Source organism: Ascaphus truei, chromosome 20, assembly GCF_040206685.1.
Source record: "Ascaphus truei isolate aAscTru1 chromosome 20, aAscTru1.hap1, whole genome shotgun sequence".
Taxonomy (NCBI): Eukaryota; Metazoa; Chordata; class Amphibia; order Anura; family Ascaphidae; genus Ascaphus; species Ascaphus truei.
This window is the reverse complement of record NC_134502.1, coordinates 7,160,473-7,186,271: the sequence shown is the minus strand read 5'-3', so window position 1 is coordinate 7,186,271 and position 25,799 is coordinate 7,160,473. Positions and strand designations below refer to the sequence as shown.

The 25,799-nt window shown below is 44.2% G+C and overlaps 1 protein-coding gene across 1 annotated transcript; it reads right to left on the bottom strand.

Moving 5' to 3' along the window:
• Positions 1–11,706: 11,706 nt before the first annotated feature.
• Positions 11,707–18,681, bottom strand: LOC142471461 (extracellular calcium-sensing receptor-like). Its single transcript, XM_075578260.1, has 6 exons — positions 18,412–18,681; positions 16,411–16,787; positions 15,957–16,335; positions 14,287–14,514; positions 12,717–12,840; positions 11,707–12,629 (listed from the first exon to the last, which is right to left on the bottom strand). Exons 1-6 carry the CDS (start codon positions 18,667–18,669, stop codon positions 11,707–11,709), a joined length of 2,289 nt encoding a protein of 762 aa, XP_075434375.1. The 5' UTR covers positions 18,670–18,681.
• Positions 18,682–25,799: the final 7,118 nt, after the last annotated feature.

Here is a 25,799-nt window from a genome sequence, read left to right as displayed (position 1 = left end):
CCTGTCCACTGCCCCCCCCATCCTGTCCACTGCCCCCCCCTCCTGTCCACTGTCCCCCCCCTCCTGTCCACTGTCCCCCCCCTCCTATCCACTGTCCCCCCCCTCCTGTCCACTGCCCCCCCCCTCCCCTCCTCCTGTCCACTGTCCCTCCCCCTCCTCTCCCCCCTCCCCTTCCCCCTTTCCTCCCCTCCCCTCCCCCCCTTTCCCCCCCCCCTTTCTCCCCCTCTCATCCCGCCCTTTTCCTAGTGGGAAATTTAACTCACGGGCAATGCCGGGTCTCTCAGCTAGTATGTTCTATTTCCAAAAACACCAATGTACTATCATCTTCCCAAAACACAAAAGGCATTAATCAATCCACCCGGTAGACCGATAATTTCCGGTATTAGTTCATTGTTAGTTCATAGACAGCTAATCTGTCTCAATTTGTAGACTATTTTTTACAGAAGTATATAAAGATATTACCATCATATATTAAAGATACAACTGCCGTTTTAAATTTAGTCAAAACAATTAAATGGCAAGAAAATTATAGATGGGCAACTTTTGACGTCCAGTCGTTATATACTTGTATTCCCCAAAGCAAGGGTTTAGAAGATGTTAAAGGGACACTAACACGGGACATAGATCTACATCCATTAAACTGTGATTTTATTACCGATGCCATAAAAAACATATTGTCACACAACTATTTTTTATTTATGAACCAATTTTTTATTCAGTTGTGTGGCACAGCTATGGGGACACGTTTTGCCCCCAGCTACGCCAACATTTATATGGGGGCATGGGAGGATCGATTCATTTGGAATAATAATCCATTTGTAAACCAAGTCATCGTTTGGCAAAGATATATTAATGACATCTTGTGCATTTGGGAGGGTGACGAAGACACTCTGGACCTGTTCAAAGTTTATCTAAACGAAAATGATTTCAATTTGAAATTCACTGCAGAGACTAATGCCAATAAAATAAACTTTCTAGATCTTAATTTAGAATCTAGAATAGGTCAGAACATTAATACTAAAACATTTTTTTAAAAAGTGGACACTAACAGCTTTTTATTGTCATCTAGTAATCATAAAAGGTCCTGGATTAACAATATACCTACAAGTCAGTTTATGCATATTAAACGCAATTGTAGCCATCAGAACGACTTTGAGATTCAATCCACCACTATGTTTGAGAAAATCATCGAATGAGGATATTATAGGACTCTATTAATTAAATCTTTAGAGAAAGTTAATAGTATGGATAGGGAGTCACTTTTATTACAAAAAAATCAACAACAAAAGAACGACGACAACATAAGTGATAATAAAATTAAAGTTCCATTTATTACTGAATTTAATTCAGTTAGTATGAATATTCAAAAAATTATTAGTAAAAATTGGAATATTTTATGTAATGACCCGATCCTTGGTCCTTCCCTCCAGCCTCAATCCAGCTTCATTTACCGTAGGGCAAAAAATTTAAAACATTATTTGGCACCAAGTGATATTTGACCTCCGATAAATACATCGTCGGAGATCCCTTGGGTGCCAAAAAAACCTAACGGTAACTTTAGCTGTGGTAAATGCAAAGCTTGTAAAATGCTCACTTCAGATCGTAAACAATTTTTTTTTCCAACTTTTTATTTTCTTCATTTTTCAAACATACAGCAGTTTTAAGACATATTTTGACATGTATCAACTTAACCTGCCATATGTACCTACTCACGCTGATACACATTGAACGTAGACTCAGGGGGGGCGTGGGTGGCGACAAATTATGAGAGACACATGAGGGGGGGGGGGTGACACATTAGGGGAGAAAAGATGGGGTAGGGGGAGTGGGGAGGGGGTTGACCCTCATTCCACAGCCTCTGGTTTTGCTTTGGACCTGTTCTGCTCCTACTTTTCAGCCCCGTTATGGGCGTTCCTATTGTCTTTTCCAGCACATCGCGCGCCCTCTCTATCCCCTTTATATGGGGCTCTTACCGCCTGTACTCGCCCCTGTTACGCGTTAAAGGAGAACTCACCTTGCACTATTACAGCCAAATGGTGGCTTTGCTCACCCCTACAATGTCAGTCAGCGCCAGCCAGGGGAACCAGACTTTTTGAAAATTTGAGCCCGTGTCATTGACCAAACTTGTCAGTTTCTCCATCTGGCAGATGAACCAAATTCTGTTCCGAATCTTTTCTAACGATGGGGTTATGTTTTGCTTCCACAATGCTGCCGTCTCACACCTCACCGCCGTCACAAAATGGGCGACCAATTTGTTTCCCGCTCTCGACAGGCCCTCTAGTGGCCTATTTAAAAGAAATAGCCCAGGATCTAGAGGAATTTCGAGGCCCAAGATCCTCGTCAACCAACTCTGAATTTGTTCCCAGATCAGGCGCAATCGAGGGCAAGACCACAGCATGTGCAGCAGGTCCGCAGGCTCTCCACATTGTCTAGGACACAAGGGGGAGTAACCCGGTACAAATTTAGAACCTAACTGGAGTGAGATACCACCTCATTAACACTTTATATGAGTTCTCCTTTAATGTCGTACAGATCGAGGTTTTTGCTACCGCCTCAAGTATGTCTGTCCAGTCCTCGTCCTCTAGTGTCTCCCCTAGGTCTCTCTCCCATTGGGTCATGTAGTCAAGTCGTTGTCTGCTTCCATCTCCAGGATCGATCACCTCTTTGTACAGTCTAGATATAAGTCCCGGTGTGTTGTGCCCACGTGCACAGAGCGTTTCGAAATTCGTCACTTTAGGACAGTTAGTGTATTTGGTGTAAAATGCCAGGATCTGGAGGTATCTAAAGAATTCTGTGTTTGGGATGCCTTTGTTAGACTGAATTTGCGTGAATGTTTTAATAGTGATTCTGCCCTCCAGATTCTTCAGCCTCCCGTACCCACTCTGTTTCCAGAGTATAAAGTGTCCCTCATCCATCCCAGGAGCAAAATCGGGGTTACCGAATAATGGTGTCATCAGCGAGCTCCGTTTGGTTAAGGCGCATTTAAATTTGGTGGCTTCCCAAACCGCAAATGAGTTAGTCATTGAGGACAGCGGTCTCGAGATCTTCTTTAATCTAGTTTTTGGGTACCAAATTAGGTTCTGAATGTCCAATGGGGCACTCAGTTCACTCTCCAGCTCCACCCATCTACGTAATTTTGGATCTGTGTGCCATTGAAAAATTTGGCTCAATTGTGCCGCTCTGTAGTATGAGAACAAGCAAGGTACCGCCAGTCCGCCTGCTGTTTTGGGCTTTATCAGTGTTGTTGCTGGTATCCTAGCTTTCTTGTTGTTCCAATTAAATTTAAAGATCTGGGCCTTTATGTCTCTAATGTCTGCTCTATCTATGGGTATGGGGAGTGTCTGGAAAAGGTATAGTAGTCTGGGCAGAAGGTTCATTTTAACGCTGTAAATTCTTCCAATCCAGGAGATACCATATGACACCCATTCCTTCTCAAAGATTGTAAGAGTTTGGGATAATTTGCTTTATATAACAATCTAACCTCCTTGTTGAGATTAACTCCCAGATATTTAATCACCTTGGGTTGCCAATTTAAATTGAAGTTAATCTCTATTAATTTTTCGGTGGTCTTAGGGAGGTTAAGGTTCAGCGCCTCCGATTTTGATTGGTTTATTTTAAACCCTGAAATTGAATTGAATTTATCCAGGAGGTCAAAGAGGTTGGGTAGAGAGACCAGGGGCCTTGACAATGTCAGGATAACATCATCCGCATATTACGCAGTTTTGTACTCCTGAGATTGAATTTGGATTCCTGTGATGTCTTTATTACTGCGAATATGGGCTGCTAGTGGTTCCATGCAGAGGGCGAACAACAGGGGTGAGAGTGGGCAGCCCTGCCTTGTACCACTTTTAATTTGCAGTGAGCCTGACGGGTACCCCCGATGGATTACCCGTGCTGTTGGGTTTGTGTACAGCGCTTTGATTGCCCAAGATACTATGTGCCCCATTCCAAATGCTGCAAGCGTGGCATCCAGGTAGGGCCAGTCAATTCTGTCAAAGGCTTTTTCCGCGTCTAAGCTTACTATTATTCCCGGGATCCTGTTGGCATTAATATATCCTATAGTATCCATTATCCTCCTAGTATTATCGGCCGCTTGCCTACCTGTGATTAAGCCAACTTGATCAGGGTGAATCAGCCTGTTCAGAATCGAACTCAATCTATTGGCCAGTAATTTGGAGTAAATTTTAATATCTGAGTTAATCAAAGATATCGGCCGATGGCTCGGGCAATTGGAAGGGTCCTTGCACTGCTTATGAATCACCGAGATGGACGCCCGCAGCATCATGTCTGAGAAGGAGCCTCCTGCTAAAATGTGGTTAAACATCCTCAGTAAGTGCGGGGACAGGATTCCTATATATTTTTTATAGTACAAATTAGAAAATCCGTCTGGGCCCGGAGCTTTTGCAAGTTCAAAGTTAGCAACTACTTCTTGTAGTTCCTCCGCTGTGAACTCCTCCCCAAGGAACTCTCGCTCCAACCTCGTTATCTTTGGCAAATCTGCTTCAGCTAAAAATTTACCTAAAGCTTTACTTGTTTTAGCGTTGTGCCTCACCTTCTGACCATTATACAACACTGCGTAGTAAGCTCTAAACTCCTCAACTATGTGTTTGGGATTGGCTGTTAATTCTCCCGTTTTTGTCTTAATCGCGTGGATTGTGTAGTTGTGTTGTTTGTTGCGGAGTTTCCTAGCATGGTATCTGGCTTGTTCGATTTTTCAAAAAAATTCCTCTTTGTCCAACTCAGGGACTTTTCAGCCTGGGAAGTGAGGAGGAGGTTAAGTTCTATTCTCACGTCCTTCAACTCCTTTAATGTCTCGTCTCTACCAGTTCAGATATGCAGGATAGAGAGGTCATGGAGCTTCTAACGTAGCAGACTTGTTTTAGCCTCCCTTGCCTTTTTCCTACCCGCTGCTATGTTAATCAGGACCCCTCTCATTGTGGCCTTGTGAGCCTCCCACAAGGTGACATGGGACTCCACACTGCCGGTGTTGGTTTTAAAGAATTGTGAGATCTCATCTTTTATTTTTTGCGCGACCTCTGGGATCTTGAGTAAGGAGTCATTTAGTTTCCAATTTGCTCCCGGACTGACCAGTTTAATTTGACCACGTGACCACGTGCACGAGCAGAGCCTGAGTTCATGTACACTGACTCAGAGAGATTCAAAGAGTCAGCGTGTCTCAGCCCGTGCACAGTAATGGACTGCTGAAAGATCCTACGATCTTAGCAGTCACACATCAGTAAAGGCACAGAGAATATCTGGCAGTAAATCACAGTACAAATGCAGGAAGCCTGAATGCTAATCCCCAAACACAGCATTTAGCTTAAAGGGGTATACACATTGAGCAAAACGGCAACCAATCCAGCAATTAACCTCTGGAGTGCCAGACCATTACCACATATGAAGAGCACTACACCAACTAGGGAAAGGTCTTTCATAATAGACCGATATTAATACCCTAAAAGGAGCAGTACTCAGCTGTTAATTAGGTATATGTACAGTATATACAGAATTTACAGCAGTGCCACTAACTTACCAGTATTGCAAAACTAATACTAGTGTCTATTCTAGCCCTGTTATTACACACTTGGGATGTACACGTGTTAAGTATCACACACTTGTATTTAAATACCACCACCCACACATGCTGGTGTTAAAAACTCATAATAGGTGCACATAGACCTAGATCTGTATACACAAGTCTATAATGTACCAATAGCTGCAGCCCAAAAGCAGCTAAGTACAGGTCCAATCAACTAGTGCACCTACTAGTATTTCAATACTGGGGCACTACATCTGTGGTCCACACAGCCGCTACTTTCATTACAAGAACTCTAGCCCATTCTCTCCATATGAGGAACACTAGGGCCAGTGAATTACCCTAACACTGGGCATTAATACACCACTGTATACTCCTCTGGATACACCTATCCATAGAGTTAGCCACACTTGGCATCATTTAATCATTGTTTTAAACCCCAATATTTTAACGATATTGTCAATTAATAAAGTTATTTTAAATAAATCACCAATTCATACAGAAACAGAGTGCTATCTACAGGGGCTCTGTCTGTCCACTATGTATTAATTTGAGAGCACCTCAGCTCAATTGGTGCGTGATCTGACCATGAAATATCATGGATCCTGAATAGGTGATCTGAGGGACCAATCTAGTTGACACCAAAAAATAATCGATCCTACTGTAGCTGTCATGTGGGTGTGAATAGAATGTGTAACTTCGTTCCTCAGGGTGTTGTTCCCTCCATATGTCCACCAGTTGATTATCTCTGATCCCCTGTCGGAGAGCTGTCACCCCTTCAGTTCTGTCTCTATGTCCCGTCTGTGTTCTGTCCATGCTCGGATCTAATCGTTTGTTAAAGTCTCCTGCAAGCACTATACTGTACTTCCTTCTGCCACCCTATTCAGTAGTGCAAAGAAAGAGCGGAAGAATTGTGGATCATTCTCACATGGGGCGTAGACTGATGCCAGGGTCAAACTGCTGTTCTGTATTTTCCCTATCAGGATAAGGAATCTGCCCTCTACGTCTCTTTTGACTTTATCTATTTTGAATGGGAAACTATTATGGAATAGTATAGCTACTCCTTTTTTTCTCCCTTGCTGATGCTAGATAAAACTGTCGGAAATGGCTGTCCAAAAACCTGGGGTTATGTCTGGCTCTGAAGTGGGTTTCCTGCAAAAACAGAACATCTATCTTTTTTTTCTTATATTCAGAAAATGCTATTCTCCGCTTCTGCGGGCTGTTGAAGCCTTTCACATTCTGTGACACCCAATTTACAGCCATTGTGATGTGTGGGTATGTCTGCTTACCCTATACTGTGCACTGGTCAGGATGACCTCGCCAGTCGGCGGCTGACTCGCCTCTGGTCCGTACATCTCCAGCCGGTCTATTGGTCGGCACTTGTGGGGGGTCTGGACAGGAGGGGGGGGGACACTCACAAAAACATACCAGGAAGACAAGACAACAGCAAATATAACAAACAGCATATACAGCAGCTGTTTTGAGCTCTTTCCAGTCCTCGTGGATCTGAACTCTTGCGCCCAGGGACTCCGTGTCCTTGCCTCCAACTCTCTATTCAGACTGGCAAGGCTCCAGTTCTCTAGGAGTCCCACATTCCCCAGGAATTTCCCCACCGACCACGATGTTCCCTGACCAGTGGGGTCTTGGCCCATGCCTACTACCAGGGGAGCAGGGCTGCCGCCCATCTCCCGGCGCTCTCAACCATTATCATGTCTAAAATTAAATTCTCATAGTGTAACTATAATTGTGTAATCCTAACACCCAGCTAATCTGGTGAACCCCAACTGTGTACCCATTCCCCTAACTCTCAAACTTGTGTAGGATAACTGGCTAGTTGTGCTATCTACTTTCTTGATCTAGCATTTAACTAACTCCCCCCCTTATCTCCATGCTATTCTTACCCTTCACCCGTTCCCTCTTAGTCCCTACGCCTCCCCCTCGTCCCTCCCCGCTAGCCATGCTGCCTGGTGCCCTTTAGTGTACTACCCCCTGCCTGCATTTTCCTCCCACTTCGGCACCTTCTACAGGTGTGCGTTCTACTAAGTCCAGCTGCACCACCCCCCCTCCCCCCCATCGTAGAGCCAGGTCTCTCGGCCGAGGAGTTCTCATACCTCTGCCTCGAGACCTCGCCACTCCCACTCCACTTCCTGGAGGATCTTCTCCCTGCGTCATCTCTGGGCGCCCGGCCCCTGACTCTGACGTCATTGTCTCTCGTCGCCAGTTCGGGTAGGTAGGACCGCCTCCGTCCTCCTCTTCTCCTGTGACTCCTCCTCTGCTCCCTCCCTTACCACCCGCTGATCTCTGCAGCAGTTCTTTCGCGCCCTTCGCAGAGCCGCCATATTTGCCTGCGAAGAATTCCCGCTTCTTCCCTGGCTCCACGATCTTCTTTAGGCAGTTTTGCGAGGCGTCATCTTTCTCCATTGTGGGTATTATCTTCTCGGATTGTAAACTTGTAGTTTCTCGGAGGTGTACCCCATTCACGTTCTTGTAGATAGCCAACTTGGAACAGCAAGAACTTTGAACTCTTATAACAGATTTAATTTATTAACTTGTTCGTGTGCCCAGTACTTGTGGCATCGCAAGGGGTAACTTGCCACCCGACGTGCCAAGGGCGCTGGGAGTTCAACAAGGGGGTATTAATGATGATTCACAACGTCTCACCACAGAACTCAAGATTTATTTTTATTTTTGTCCTTCCTGTTCTCAGCTGCCTTGCTCACTCTTGTCCAGGTTGTCTCCGTTGTCGACGCTTCTCAGCTTGCGGAGGGAGCGTTTCCTTCACTCCTAGTTTTCTCAGGAACTCTGCACCTTCATCCAGATGCCGCAGATTGTGAGCCTTGCCGTCCTTAATCACGAGAAGCCCAAACGGGAAGACCCATCTGTATCTTATTCCCTTATCACGCAGCACTTTGTCAGGGGTTGAAGGGAACGTATTTTATTTAGTGTAGTGGGGGAGATGTCCTGAAATACCGACAGTCTCACGCCATCGAATTGAAGTGTAGGGGACGCCCTTGTGATTCTGCACAACTCATCTTTTATTTTAAAATAGTGTATTCGCAGGATCACGTCCCTCGGGGGGTTGTTTGGGAGAGGTTTAGCCCGCAAGGCACAATGGCATCTGTCCAGCTGGAGCTCTGAAGGGGACTTATCTGGCAGCAGGGACTCCATCCACCTCCCCACGAAGTCCTCAACGTCCAGGACCTCCTCAGGTATGCCTCTCAGTCTTAAGTTGTTTCTTCTGTCCCTATTTTCTCCATCTTCCTGTTTGTCCTCCAACTCCAACAATCTTTGTTTTATTTGTGTAAGTTCTTGTCCCGTGTGTTGATGACACTCCATAGAGATATCCATCTTTTGCTCCAGTTCGTGCGTTTGTTCCCCTATACCCTGGATGTCCTTTCGCAGCCCATCCATTTCACTGCGGAAAAAGTCCTTTATGTCCCTTAGAAATTTCAAAATGTCCTTCCGCAGGAATGGTTGCATTTCTGCTTCTTCTTCTGGGTCTCCCCGATCTTGCGTGGAGTTCGTGTCGGAGCTTCCGCCCGCCGACATAGCTGTCTCTTCCCTGTGTTTCGCCTGGTCTGTATGCCAGAAATACGATCTCAGGTCTATCGATTTTCTTTTTGTGATCTGTGTGTTCGCTCTCGTTATTGGCATCGCTGCCACTTATGCGCTTCTTGGGGTGTACTTTGCGCTGTGTTTGTCGTATTTATTTATTTAATTGTGCCGGGAACTGGCGGAGCCTTCAAACTAAGCCGCCATTCCCTGATCCGTCGCTCATGCGTCACGATCGTAAACAATTTTATTCCAACACTACTAAAGAGAGATTTGTAGTCAAAGATTGTATATCCTGTAAATCCACACATGTAATATACCTCCTACAGTGTCCATGCGGACACCAATATATTGGGCGTACTAAAAGATATCTCAGAATAAAAATTCTTGAGCACGCAAGAAATATTAGACTTGGTCTAGAATATCATAGTGTCTCTAGACATTTTAAAAATAAACATAACTGTGATTCTAGCCTTCTAAAATAAATTGGTATCCAGATTGTCCCTGTGGGAAGGCGCGGTGGAGACAGAGAGAAAATGCTCGCAAAACAAGAAAGTTTGTGGATTTATAAAATGCAAACTTTGTCTCCATTAGGATTAAATGAGGAGATTGATGTCTGGTCATTATACTAATTATAACCAATTTAGTTATTTTATAATTGGTTATAAATATGTCTGTGATATGTGTATTTTCCTTTTACCACATCCATTTTTATTAAAATTATTTAGATACTTAATAATTAAGTTTAATTGTAATTTTATGATTACCATCATTATTAATCGATTGATCCTTCCCTCCATGATCCTATCTTGGTATAAGGTATCACTCTGTTCTATATTCTTTCTTAAGATCTATAGAATAATAGATAATAATATCTACCGTTTTTTCAGTCTGTACTAACTTTTGTTTCTTTATTTTTTAGAAATATTTATTTATGTTTTTATTAAAGTTGTTTAAATAAATTAATGTATTGTAAATGTATTCACTCTAAGTATAGCTGTTTAAAGATGTATAAGTTTAGGGCGAAATACTATATATTTTTTTGCCTTCCCTGAGTGAGGGGCTGGATTATCCACCGACAGCCAATCACAGGAGGAGTATAGGTATAAAGAGCGCCCATTTAGTAACCTCTGATATCCCCTGACGAAGTATAGTTCATGTACGAAACACGTTGGAAAGAAGAGGGCGCGATCCTATCACCACCTATTAAGGTTTATTGTATTGCCAATATTGACTTTCTACGGGACATTCTCTGGCTGTCTGCACCGTTCACCCGCAAAAGATGCGACATGAGAAACTTTATTGGCGCCATCTGATGACGTCACCAGCGTGTGTGCGGTGAGCTGATGCCGAGAACCGGCAAGGGAGCCCTTCTCTCCGTGACAGCGAGGGGCCTTGATCTACTCGAGTGGAGGGTGTACAAGGACTGTCACCTGGGAGTGTAAGGAGAGATCCGATCCGGTTGCTGGGCTGATACAACTTGATCCACGGTTGCAGTTTTGCTGTAGTGGTAACATGTCCCTATACAGTACATGTCATGCTAATATATATTTTTCTTGATGTACGTGCAATACTCACCTGTTTAAACACTATAAACACTTTTTAATATGCTACACAATGAGGTTTTTTGCACTGTTTCTCTTTTTGTTTTAGTACTAGTTTTCGGTTTGTGGAGCCATCCCACGAGCACAGCGGCACCTACCTCCTTTTTTAACAGGTTTTATATTTTGATTCATCACATCTAATTTTAGAATTAAACACTGTTTTACTTTGCACTAAAAAATATACTTACTTGAGCACAATATTCACAATTTTTTGAGCGCAGATCACTTCTTTTTCAGGCAGGAAAAAGGCCTGATTTTTTCTAAGTGCCGTTCCGCCGCTCATCCGCAGCCTCTCCCCAGCAACTTGTCAACTTTTTGGGGCGAGACGGACTGCCGTGAAAATCTCAATTCTAGAGTGGCGCAAAGCTACTCGCCACTACTAGAATTGAGCGGGTTTCAAAACATGGCTAGTTGCGGCGCAAAGTGCCTTTTCGCAGCGCCGATGGCGGAAAAAAACACCGCCAACAAACTTGGCGTTTTATTTGCTTTTCGACAACTTTTTGCCCCTTACTGAATCGGGGTATGCATTTTTGGCGCAAAACGGGCGAAAATTGACTTTGCGCCACTTACTGCATGAGGCCCTATGTCTCCATAGTCGATAATTGGCATTAGCATCTGCTGTGCGATACGCTTTCTGACCAGCAGGCTTAGGGAGGATTTGTTCCTGTAAAGTACACCTAGTTTGGCATAGGTTTTGGATGTCAGATTATCAATGTGCATCGCGAATGTTAAGTGGGAGTCAAACCATATGCCCAGGTATTAAAAACTAGTGACAGGAGTTAGGGTGGTGTTAGCGATGGTTATGATCTGGAGCTCAGTCACTGGAAGCTTTAAAAATTAAGTCTTGGTCCCAAATACCATTGATACAGTCTTGTCAATGTTTAAAAACAGTTTGTATTATATAAAATTATATAATTAAATAAAAGCAAAAGAGGCAACACCTTTAAATTAATATACAAAGAGGTGAATGTAGAAATGGTTTATTGTGTCTGAGTTGGAATCCCGTTTTTGCATTTATTTGACCTTGTGAGTCTGACCTCTATCTTTTCCCATGAGACGTTCTCTTGAGTTCATGTTGGGTCGGAACAATATGAGGAAACATTTGGGCAGAAACATGCAGACCACCAGAGCCCAGCTGGAAGACAGGATAGCGAAGACCTCCATGGCCACGGTGTACTTGCCACGTGCACTGAGGGAGGCCGGGATATAGGACACCCAGACACTGAGGAAGGCCAGCATGCTGAAGGTGATGAACTTGGCCTCGTTGAAGCTGTCTGGTAGCTGTCTGGCCAGGAAGGCAACAATGAAGCTAACAGTAGCCAGCAGACCGAGATATCCTAGCATGCACCAGAAGATGATGGGGGAGCCCTCATTACACTCAATGATAATGACCCCAAATTTGGTTTGGGTGTTGTGTTCTGGGAAGGGAGGTGAGAATGAGAGCCAGAAGATACAGAGAAAACTTTGAATAAGGATGCATAAAATGACAACAAGATAAGAGACCCGATTGCTGGTCCACCTCCTTAGATTGCTACCAGGCTTGGTGGCCTTGAATGCTATGACCACCATAATGGTTTTGGCCAAGATACATGAGACACAGAGGGCAAAAGACATACCAAAAGCTACCTGGCGCAAAAGACAGGTCTTAGGTTGGGGGTAACCAATGAAAGCCAAAGAGCAGAGGAAGCAGAGGAACAGGGACCACAGGAGAAGACAACTGAGGGTGTAGTTATTGGCTCTGACAATGGGAGTTGTCTTGAAGTGGATAAAAATCCCAAACATTACAACTGGGACTAAAGAGGAGGCAACACTTGTAGCGGCCAATGTGGCACCCAGTAGCTCATCATAGGAGAGGAATTCTCTGGACTTTGGGAGGCATTTTTCCTGTTGGAGATTGGGCCACATATCCCATGGACATTTAGAGCAATGAACAGAGTCTAAAATAGACACAAAAATAATTAATGTAATATCAAGCTATGTTCGGAATTTAAATTGGCTTTCTAGTTCTTCTAAGATCTGCTCACCTGTTTGGTTGGAGATCTCTCCTTGGGGACAGAGGACACATTGAAAGCAGCAGACAGGCTGCCCTCTCATTGCTGCCTTCCTGAAACCAGGGGGACAACTGTTACTGCAGACGGAGAGAGGGACCTGGAGGAGAATTTTGAAGGATGAAGTGGAAGATATGACTCGGATACAGTAGTATAAAAAGGAGAAACTCTGTCCTGACTGGTTGAGACAGACTGGATGATTGGGATATGAGATGATACCAGCACTGAAAGTTGAAGGTTAAGTCATTTTATCAAACCACAGTTGGACACAGAAAGCATTTTGTAATTAAAAGAATGAGCTGGTAAATTTATGTCAAGCTTTTCCTCTTATTGTTTAATTCCACCATATAAGTCATCTTATTGCTCCATATAACCGCTCCCTTGATCTCCTGCTATTACCCCATAAACCCCTTTCCAAAAAAACTCCTTCTATTTACCCCATATAACCCCCCCCTATTACCTCTCCTATGTAACGTAGGGCTCACCACAAACATAACGCGACCGCGATGCCGAGGTGGGGATTGGATAAAACCGACCTCCAGCCACGTGAGCGTGTCCAGAGTGCAGGGTTGTAGTCGTTAGCCGGGTCGGGGTTAGAGGGGTGCGGATTGTCGTAGGTACTTGCCATGGTTAGGGGTTGGAGAAGTGCGGATCGTCGTGGGTACTTGCCATGGTCAGGGATTGGAGAGTTGCGGATCATCATAGTCAGGAGCGGAGAGAGTCGGAGTCCAGGTACAAAGCCAAAGGTCAGAAAGGAACTAGAGGAAATCACAGGACAAGGTAGCAAGGCAGGGAGGCAGGTATGCAGTAGCACTTTGCACTGAATTAAGTCTTATGCTCAGCCATCTACCAAGGGACTGACTGAGCATATATAGTACCAGTAACCAATAGGGAGCCAGCAGGGAAGAAGCTCAGCAGTAAGAGGTGGTGTGATAGGCGGGGATGGAGTCCGCAAGGGACTTGGTGTGAATCAGAGAAGCCAGGCTCTTTTTGGCAGTGTGCGCGCGCCGCTCGCACGCTGTCCATGCACGATGCGCGCCAATGACGGTAACACGGGACCGCAGACCAGAGGCAGGACCAGCAGCGACAGTCTCTTCAGGCGCACGGTGCCTGCATGTGGGGGAGACCTGAGGGGCGGAATCAGCGAGGTTGCGAAAGGTACCAGGGAGAGGGGGCTCGGCGCGACGCCAGATAGTGGGCTATGACAGGCTTCCCCGCGAGGTGCACGGCCCTCGACCCTCATGGGCCCTTACACACATATAGCCGGTCCCTATAACTCCTCCAATTGCCCCATATAACCGCCCACTATAACTCCTCCTATTGCCCCATATAACCGTTCCCTATAACTCCTCCTATTGCTCTATATGACCTCTCCCTATAACACCTCCTATTTCCCCATATAACTGCTCCCTATAACTGCTCCTATTACCCCATGAAACTGCTCCCTATAACTCATTCTATTGCATCATATAACTGCTCCCAATGCTGTATCTCCTCCTATTACAACTCCCTATACATGTATCTCCTCTCCAAGAGAGTACCTTACCTCCCTTCCACCTGACGCCCAATGCACAACACTGGCATTGATGCTGAAAACCTGTCCAATGGGAGCTCCGGTATCATAGCTTCCGACCGTGACCTGCGTTATGCCGCCCTCCGGGCTCAGCTGCCAGTTCACTATATCATACACCGCAGGTGGGTCCCCATTCTCGTTAAAGAACAGCTCCCTCCCACTGCTCGTTCTCATGCGCACCTTCTTCACATAGTGCAAGAGCTGCGGAGAGAGTAGGGAGGTTCTGTTATGTTATATCGGCACAGAGTTACTAAAGACAATGAGGCTGGTAAAGGAATGGGATCCAAAGGTGTTATCAAAAGAAACTCATTGAAAGAAGTTGGGACTCAGAGAGCTGCCCAGAGGTGCTGGTCATTAAAACTCAAACTTGGGTATGTTTTCGACATAGCCTCTCCATATTGCTCATTTTATTTTTCCATAAAACTGGTCCCTACAACGCCGCCTATTGCCGCATATTACCGTTCCCTATAACTCGTAATGCCCCATGTAACCACTTCTTATAACTCTTCTTAGCGCTCCATATAAACGCTCCCAATGGGGTAGACCCTCAAACGTTCGTTAAATATTTAATGATACGTTAACTTCAATTAACATCTTGTTATGTGCTAGCAGGGATCTTGAAAGCTCAGTAATGATACGCTAAGTGCTAATTTCAGCTGTAACAAGCCCTTGCGTTACTATAACGGGTGTTACTGCTAATGTTATGGATTAGATGTGTTCCATGTAGCAGTGCAAATCCCCAGAGCGCCTTTATAGTTACCGCCGGGATGTAATGTTAAGTTAGTTAGGTCAGAGCTAAAAGGTGGCGTTACTCACATCCAGACCCTGAATTAGGTACGTTACAGGGTTAAGATAGGTGTAAGTCCATAGTTAGGTATGATTTTCTGTAACTATCATATTGTTATTTACTGTGTTATTTTTCTCTCTTGTCTCCCCTTTTGTTAACTTTCAATATTCAAATATTAAGGGACCGCATTGAAGTAACACCATATTTGCGTAAGACATGCTTAACCCCTTGTTATTTGAAGCTAACACAAGACAGTGCTAACTTTACATTGTACTAAGCCTATATGCAAATAGGATATAGGTTTGTAGAGACCCGTTAAACTCAGGGAAGCTAATGGACATTACCTATTTAGATCATCACTTCAGAGCCCAGATTTAATGGAGCTCGGTGTATCTACCCCTATAAAATCTTCCTATTACCCCAAAACTATGCTCTGTGTCTTGACCAACGTAGTACAAAGTACTAGCTGCTATATTGGTGGCCTGGAGAAATGGAGATTGGTTGCAGGCTGGGATACCTTTGAGAAGACCGACAATAGAGTTCTTCAGAGACGAAATCATAATATATAGAGTTAACCAAACCTCATACGTTTCTTCTTCAAGGGTAATCTGACAGCATAGTTAGAAGGAAACATATATCCTGAGGTGATGAGGAGGGACATGGAGTTGTGAGATAATATACTGTACAGTATGTTTACTTCTATCTGTGCTGCCCCAATACAGTCAGAGAAGAAACCTACAAGCTCTCTACACTATAATCTCATCTCTAACGTTGGACCATCAAAAGGTGTCTAAGATGATTTCATTTTTACTGTATGATGCTGAACTATAGTTTTGTGTTTTTTAAAGAGCTGTACCTGCCATGGTCTGAAATTCCATATATCTGAGCATCTTCCATGGGAGAATGGTCCTTCTACTTCACGGCAGTCGGTCAAATCTTGCAAAGCTTTGGCTACAACATGAACCGCAGTATAGACACTGTAGGTTGCCCTTAAGTTGGAGACATCATTGTAGCTGTTCTTGATGCTTTGTAAATGTTCTGCTCCCGTACACTCTTTTGATAAACTCACTGATGAGCCTGTTAGGTTTTTCTCGTCTGGGAATTTGCAGCTGAAAGCTTCCTCCCAGAATATCTTCACCCACTCTCCTCCCGTAGACATGGAGGGGTGGATGCTGTTGAGGAACTCTTTCAACCCTGGAATAGTCCCACTGGGGAGGGCAAAGCCAATTGATCCAGAAAGAAGTCTTGCGTATTTGTCAACTGATATGAAATTGGAGGAAGCCACAGCTTCACTGACTACCCATATCTTCCCTGTCACATTCTGTCTCAACATCTCATCAAATATAAAGGTCAAGTCAAAACCAGGGGAGAAGACAACCACAACCTTGGCCGTTGATTCTTTGATGACCCGGGCAATTTTTGGAGCGTTGCGGTCAGGCAGACTTATCACAATGTCCTCCGTAAAGGCTACGCAAGCTCCGGCCTTTAGTATGTCTCTGCTGATAACCTTGATGCCCTGTTGCCCATAATCATTGTCAATTGCCACCAGCCCCACCCAGGTCCAGCCGAAGTGTAACACCAGCTTGGCCAGTCCCTGGGACTGGAAGGCGTCACTGGGGACAGTCCTGAAGAAGGAAGGGAACTGTGTCCGGTCGCTCAGGAGGGAGCTGGTGGAGAAGTGGCTGATCTGTTAAGATGAAGATATCAGGGAGGTGATGAGCAAAACTGCTTTAGAGTTGCTTCCAAACATTTGGGGGCTGATATTACCAAAGTCTCCCAGATGCAAAACTGGGGCAAAACTAGTGCATAAGAGCAGTACCACATTTATCAAAGGGAAAACGCCCAATTGCTTTCAACGAGATTTCTTCACTGTTTTTACAACAGTTTGGCATCCCACAGACATCACTGCATTACATTTCATGGTAAATTTTTCATTAGGCTTAACAAAATCCATGGTGTTAACTGGTCTAACAATGTTTGTTACAGCCATGTACATCATGTGATCTGCCTACATGTGCATGTCTTACTGACACTGGTTCGTGAGGGGGCATATGGTGCAAGGAGTCACAGGAGTAAATGGGACAGGGGTGTCCGCAGGAGTCTGAGGGGGCCGTTAGTCACGGGAGACAGAAGGGCAAAGAGTCACAGGAGTCAGAGGGGGCAAAGTGTCACAGGAGTCAGAGGGGGCAAAGTGTCATAGGAGTCAGGGGGGCAGTGAGTTAGGGGGGTGATAGTCAGAGGGGGCAGAATCAGAAGATTCAAATGGGCAGGTAGTCACAGGAGTAATATGTGTCAGAAAAATCACATAAAACAGTCACAGAAAATACACACACAAACACACCTCACTCTTGCCCATGCTACTTCCTCCGCTTGTCCACACCCACAGACTTCTGATACCTCCTTTTGATGGGATGCTGCTAGGTACTAAAGCCAATCGGCATAGCGGAAACTTCCCTGCTCTCTCACTGCTCCTAGAGATTGGGGAAATCCTGTGGCACCCTATTGATCCACTCTAGGAACCCCAGGGACACATGATACTTAATGGGCCACACTTGACCTACGGTCAGATGGTGGGAAATAAGGACACAGTGTATGGGGTGGTGCAATGGTTTTATGTACGCCCTGGGCCAAATGCAGTATCCGATGATCCTCAACGGAGGATCCCTAGACACAATGTACAGAGGCATAAAACATTACAGTCACCAGTAATGCTGTTCGGGTATATATATCAGTGTCAGTAGTGGGTGAGCCACCCACTCCTGAATGTTTTCTTTGTGATGGTGCCCGCACACTGTGGGAGCTCATTGTGCACTAACATGTGGCAGGACTGTACTTTGCAAAGGGTGCTTCAGTACCGCTGTACTTTTTAGCCATTGAGGGTCACCACCGATGTCGCTCAAACTCCAGGTAACAGCCTGACATGGATCCACTGGTTCTATCACCACAGGGCACTCGTGACTAGTGTGTGTGTGAGTGTGTGTGTGTGTATGAGTAGTAAGACCTGGGATGGATATGATTTCCTCTGACTTCAATCTTTTGAGTGATGTTCAGTCAGCAAGTGCTTCTAAAGCCATAGACCATCACCCCACCTCACCTCACCTTGTCTTTTTGGCCCTCTGATAAGGACAGGGTTGGATAAGGGTAAAGAAAACACTTCACTGACAAACACTTCCCCCCTTCAGAGACCCCTAAGAAATTCAACTGGCAGACTATGTTGAATTGCACGTGTAATATACTGGCAGACTATAGTATGTGGACTGCTCATGCTCCAAAGATAATTTCAGCACCACGGACAGCAAACACAAACTTACCTGCGGGTATCGGTACAGCCCCAGGATATGAGCCATCAGAATGGTATATGTAGAGATGGAGTGGCCAACGACAGCTGCCAAGGGGACACCGTGATGGCACCTATAATTGGGCACAGGTGGTCCATGCCCAGTCAGCACCTGTAGGGTTCCTGCAATTGCCCTCTGTATCACTGTGCATGAGTCATAGATATGGAGGCCCAAGGTGATGTTGGGTAGAAGCTCAAGATCCATGTTGATCTCTTTCACGGCAAACCGCATGGCCTGGACACGCTGGTAATTCTCGAAACGGAATCTGGACATGAAAGTGGGAAATGGGATATCTGATGAGGCAATGTAACCCTCAGGATATTTTGAGGTTCAAACCAGGGATCATATATTGCTGAGGGATCAATGGGGGTGTATAGATAAACGGTGTCATGATACTAAAGGGTGAATAGAAAAGTAGGTGCAATCACAATAACAGGGAGATGCACCTCAGGTGCACAGTAATCGCCCATCGAATAGAGGTATAACTGTAAATATAGAACACTCCGATGGACTTGGTATCAATAAAGTACATTTATTTTAGGAGGAGCAACATTTTAATCATGACAAAGGTCCATGTTAAGACTGAAACGTAGATCCTCATACAATAAATGTACTTTATTGATTACCAAGTCGCTCACTGTAGTTCCGCTCTACATAATTTATATCCACTATGACAGTAAAAAGGTGCATGGCGGCAGAGTTGGGAGGTGTCAGTACTGGAATAGGAGGGACGGACATTTATGGCAGGATTGAGGATAGCAGAGTGGGCTCCATCTTATAGACAGATGTCTATTTGTGGGACTGACCAATTAACCCATTAAACACATCCCTGTCTATGGGTCACTTTGCCCCTGCGCGGGACTGAACACTTTAAAGATGACATCAACAAACTGATTTTAAGTCAGATTATAAAGAAATACATCTTACGCTTTGCAGACGGCTGGTCCGGGTTTCTCGTTGAAGCTAATTTCGGGGTATATTTTGTTAATATGGATGGGTAACACCCCACCAATTAAGATGTCTCCAGCCTCCACAATCCCCCTGAGTTCGGTGTTATTGAGCCTGCACCCCAGCGTGAATGGTGTAGTGTAGAATAATATAAGGTGCCACATTGTCCTATAGAAAAATAGGGTCATGAATGTGATGTCTCCGGGCTCTGTATGGGATAAACGCTGGCCTTGGGAAAAGAGACACTCGTCAGTAACTTAATTCAAAGTTCTGTTCTTTTTACAATAATCAATCATCCTCTTGCAGAGCTCACTCTCTAAGGGCTCGATGCAGTAGGCACCGAAAAAGCACTCTCGGCAGGGGTTCAAAATTGGCATGTTTTTGACGTGTTGCCCTCGCAGTTTTCAGGAAGGGATACCGGCACCCAATAAAGGGACCTGTATCTCGGGAAGCAGGGGATCCCCGGACCTAAAACCAAAGCGGCTCAGCTCTGGAGACATCTACACTATGAGTAAAACACACATATCAATAAAGAATAATTCCTTACAGTTGCGGCTATCTGCTATGTTAATGAAGCACCATTAATGTATTTTTATTAATAGTGTGCGGGAGCAGGGGGTCCCCTGAGCTGAACCGCATTGATTTCAGCTTCAGGGACCCCCTGCTTTCCGAGTTACCGGCCCCGGAATGGGGCATCGGGAACCAGTGTGGCCGCCATCTTTATAGCGTCCAAGACGTGACGTGCCCGCTATAAAGATGGCAGCGACACTAGCACCGATGCCCCAAACCGAGGCCTGTAACTCGGGAAGCAGGGGGTCCCTGAGCCAGAAATCAATGTGGTTCAGCTCAGGAGACCCCCTAATCCCGCACAATATTATTAAAAATACATTCATGCTGCTTCATTACCATAGCAGCTATCTGCTAAGGCAATGAAGGGTTTAAGGCATAATAGCATGTATATTGGGGACAATTGCCCCCAATAAACATTGCAATAAACAACACACACCCCCTGTGCCCCCAACAACCCCTATACCCCCTAACAAACAGTACATATATTACATTTTTGGGATGCACAGCAATGATACTATAGGCCGGCGGGGGCCCTCGGGTGTTCCCCGCAGGCCTGCAGTACCAATTCTGTGCCCCCCCCCAAAATTTAAAAAACACATAAATACTTTTAAATAAATAACCCCCCCCCCCTTCCCTAACACATACAGTATAGTAATGGGCGAAATTACTATTATCCACATATGAATAATAGTGCATTTGCCCATTTCAAATACATAAAGCACAATAAATACATATTGCACTCACCCTTGTCCGGCTGCCACGATGAAGGCCATCCTCATCTTCATAGCTGTGGGGCCCCCGGTTCTTCCCCGCAGGTGTCCCCCGTGAGTCCGCAGCCTTGTACCCGTGGGAAGTCCGGGGAGACCTCAGGTGGTCTCCAGAGGTCCCGGCAGACCTAAGGAACCAACCCTGTATGTAAAAAAAATAAACCTGTCCTATACATTTAAATACATAAATACCACACCCCCTCCCCACTCCCCCCGCCACACACACACACACACACACACACACACACACACACACACACACACACACACACACACACACACACACACACACACACACACACACACACACACACACAGTACAGTAATGGGCAAAATAACTATTATCCAGACATGGATAATAGATTATTTGTCCATTATTAAACACATTAACTACTGTAGCATAATAAAATAAATACAGTTCTACTAACCTCATCAATATGAATTCTCTCTGCCTGCAAGTTCCCTCTGTCCTCCGTAGCCCAAAAAATACATTGCAAATACATTCTGGTTTCACTTAACCCCGTAATCACCTGATCGGTTAATAACCGCAAAGGTAATTAAGGGGTTAAGCTAGCCTGGCCCGATACCCACCCTTCACCCATTCATTTGTACAGTGGCTTCATCATGTATGTATGTATATATATATATATATATATTTATTTATTTTTAAAGAAGCGCCAGCTCCATAGCATAATACAGTATAAAATAGAGGAATCTTTAATAAAACTTTGAGTAGTCACTAGGACCTATTCTCACATTGTGGAAGAAAAAACAATCATTTGAGACAATCTGTGACAGCAGCGGGTCAGCGCAGATGTAGTTACAAACAGGTGGCCAGGACCAGTGGATATTGCAATCAGTGGTAGGGAAGAGCAAAATCACAGAGACCCTCGGATGTGAGGATGATGTCTGCACCAAAAGTAAACTACTCCAAACTGTGGAATATACAGTGCAGCGTCCTCCTCTGATGGTAAGGTGTTCCTCACTAAGTCCTTAGCAGCAAGCTGGTAGATATTGTGAATCAATATGCCTCACACCAATGGCGGCGCCACGAGGAGTAGGAGGAGGAGATAGCCGAGAGTCTGCAGGACTTCCCTATAGTATAACACCGAAGTTCCAAGCCTGGCCCAGCTCCGCCTGTAGTTCGCGCGTCACCGCGTGCTGACGTCACACGCCTACGCGTTTCGTCACGCTTAGTGACTTTCTCAAGGATAGACAGAAGCAGCAGATGCTAGATTATATAGAGCAATAATTAGCTGTCCAAGGTAAAATCAGCTGCAAACCGTCAGAGTGTGATCAGAGAGAGTCAGCAGGAACAGGTAGAAAAATTTGGCAGTGCACTGCCAGAAGGAACAGAAGGAGGCTCACGGTATGATGAAGCACAAATTATTTATTACATAAAAAAGATGGACCAAATGTCCCCCCTAAGCCATAGCAAAAGTCCACCAACGCGTTTCGGGCAGTATGCCCTTTCTCAAGGTGATTCCTGATCTGGACTTTTCATCTACGAACTTCACGTGTTTCTTTTTTTATATTTTAATTTCTATATATTATATATTTACATTCTTGGGTGTTATCAATTTATTTGGAATATTTTCATTCACTATATATATGCACACATTTTGTTAACATCAAGTTTTCTTCACACTTTAGCGCTACTCTTTGTTTGTGTTAGTATATATATATATACTTTCATTATTGGACAAGCATCTGCCTTCTGACAAACGTGAGTGCAAATCTCCATACCAATACCAATACCAATGACTATATATATATTTATATATAGTCATTGGTATTGGTATGGAGATTTGCACTCACGTTTGTCAGAAGGCAGATGCTTGTCCCATAATGAAAGTATAGACATGTAGTAACCAGGGAAATCCTGGTAACAGAAGACAGCACACCGCAATATTAGGCCAAAAAAATGTGTATTGTGAACACAGGGCCGCCAACGTTTCGGTCCTCGTAGAGGGACCTTCCTCAGGGCTGTACACACACGTAAACACACACATGATTAACCAATATACAAAGAAATGTTTAAGCATTCAAAAAAACATGCACAAATCAAAATAGCACATCTCCAAATCAATAAATCACATTGCATATCAAAATTAAAATATTAGATAGCCACATAAAAAAAAAATACTTACATATTTCAACAGCTCGTGCTTGCGAAATGAGGCTGCGTCCACGCTGCCGCTGACAGCGCTCATGCTTGCGAGCGGTGACATCACCAACTCTCCAAGAATGAGCACAGGCTGTCATGCATAATTTTGCAAGCATGAGCGGGGGGGCATGGATCGGGGCTATTTCTGTGTGTGTTTGTGTGGCAGTGTGTGTGTGCATTCACTGCTGCAGAGCGTGCTTCAAAGTCAATTTTTTTTTGTCTCCCCAAGCGCCAAGCTTGGGAGAGCGTACGCCTCCCAGTTTGTGCACTTCTGCACTCAATCACAACACCCATACACACACACACACACACACACACACACACACACACACACACACACACACACACACACACACACACACACACACACACACACACACAATCACAACACAGACACAGCACACACACAATCAATCACAACACATATTACAACACACACTCAATCACAACACACAGTCAACAGACACAACACACACCCAATCACAACCAACACAGACACACCAAACACATATCACAACACACACAATAACAACACACACCCCACACACCAAACACTCAATCAACACAGACACAACACACACATCACACAAAAACAACCAACAGACACACGCATATCACAACATAGACACAATCACAACACACCACACACTCAATCACAATCAACACAAACATCACAACACACACATATCACAACACAGACATATCACAACACAGACGCAAATCAATGTTAACAATAAAATATTCCAAACAAAATACAATTCTATCCAAACAAGTATACTATTTAAACCAAGCAAGTAAACAGAAATATATTACCATTAATTAATCAAATCAGAAATCAATTACACAATAACCTATTTAAATCGTTAAACCAAACCATTCATAAAAAAAGTTACCATCAGCCAAAATATAACTACCAAAAAGCAAGCCACACCCTGAAATCAAATACTGCAAAAAGCACCAAAAATTACATCTATCTAAATTAAAAATTACATAACTCTCATTTATAAGCATTGCAGCAAAATACATTTTAAAAACAGTAAAACAAGCATTTCCAAAACAGAGAGAGAGAGAGAGAGAGAGAGAGAGAGAGAGAGAGAGAGAGAGAGAGAGAGAGAGAGAGAGAGAGAGAGAGAGAGAGAGAGAGAGAGAGAGAGAGAGAGAGAGAGAGAGAGAGAGAGAGAGAGAGAGAGAGAGAGAGAGAGAGAGAGAGAGAGAGAGAGAGAGAGAGAGAGAGAGAGAGAGAGAGAGAGAGAGAGAGAGAGAGAGAGAGAGAGAGAGAGAGAGAGAGAGAGAGAGAGAGAAAAAGAAAAAATATCATGGGGCAGTATGTCAGAACAATCAGGACTTAGGTGGTAAGATATGCAATTACCGTTTGTCAGCAATTAAAAGCCTTTAATCCACAATGGGACTCAGGAACTCTGCTACTGATGAACTTCAATTTCGTCTTAGATTTCTTAGACTGCACACGAGTCTTCAAACAATTTTCACAGCTTCATCATCATTCTGCTGCTGGAGGGTGTCTTGCCACGGGATGGATCTCACAGGGGGAGGGGGGGGGGAGAGGGGGGGAAAAGTAATATAGGAAAAAAGGAATATAGTGTAAAAACTTTAATAAAATTCCTATCTAAAAATAACAGTTTGTATCCCACTCACATGTGTTGAATCGAATAAGAGCAGTTGAGAGTTTAAACTGAGTCTCTCACACTCATATCACAGAGACGCCGGTCCACTGCACGGCTGGTATGCCAGAGTCCTTCCGCATCACGTGTGTCGGCTCCAACTCTCGCGAGAGTTCGTCTTCCACAGTCCTCTGTCACGGCTTCTGCTCCGGTGCCGAGGGTTTCTCTGCAGTGGGTCTCTGTCTGCTCCACCAATGCGCATGCCCTACGCGTTTCTCCACTTGGGCTTCGTCAGGGATTTAGTTCCCACACTCTGATTGGCTACTGTACCATCTGAGGGCGGCCATCTTTCTTTTGATGACTTCATCTTAAAGGCAAATGAAGCACAGCCATTCTGATTGGCTGGCGTCATTTCCTTGAATGACGTCATCACATTTTTTTTTTTTCTAAATCACATGGTTTTCATGGCCCAATCAGGGCTGTGGGAACCATATGACGAAAATGTGACGTCATGGGCCTATAAAAGCCTATGTTGTCTCATTTTTAAGCCAGGCGCCGAGGAGGACGGACCTCCTGGAAGAAGAAGACGACAAGGGCGTGGCAGCAGAAGGTAAGAAGAGCCCCAGAAGAAGACGGAAGACGGAAGAACACAGATGAAGAAGGTAACGGAATGGATTACAAAAAAAAAGACAGACTTGGTTTATTATTTTATGGTTTTTTATTTTATGGGTTCCTGTGCGTGGAATGGTTCGAGAGTAAGTGGTTCGACGGGAGTCGGTGAGTGGGTCAAGTAATGGTACGTAAACAAAAGAAATGTTTTATTTTTTAACTTTTACAGGTTTTTTTTTAACATGTGATATGTTTTTTTTTTTGGATTATCATATCTTGCCACTGTATGTATGTATGTCTAGATCGATATATACATACAGGGTAAGAAATTATTGTTTTGGAAATGCTTGTTTTGCTATTTTTAAAATGTATTTTGCTGCAATGCTTATAAATGAGTATGTTGTGTAATTTTTAATTTAGATAGATGTAATTTTTGGTGGTTTTTGCAGTACTTGATTTCAGGGTGTGGCTTGCTTTTTATTTATTTATTTTATTAATTATATAATGTTTTACCAGGAAGTAATACATTGAGAGTTACCTCTCGTTTTCAAGTATGTCCTGGGCATAGTTAATATGACAAATAATACATGGTTGCAAATACAGTTACATAAATGAACAGGGTATACATTACATACAATACATTGCATGCACAGCTAGAGAAGATGTATATTATAGGCTTAT

Bases quoted from the DNA above. Each gene is read 5' to 3' on its own strand.
- LOC142471461 (XM_075578260.1), bottom strand. From the start codon at position 18,669: ATGCGGTTTGCCGTGAAAGAGATCAACATGGATCTTGAGCTTCTACCC. The intron at 12,841-14,286 runs GTAAGGTACTCT...ATTCTCCTCCAG, and splicing joins GGGCGTCAGGTGGAAGGGAG to GTCCCTCTCTCCGTCTGCAG. The intron at 12,630-12,716 runs GTGAGCAGATCT...TGTCTATTTTAG, and splicing joins AGAGATCTCCAACCAAACAG to ACTCTGTTCATTGCTCTAAA.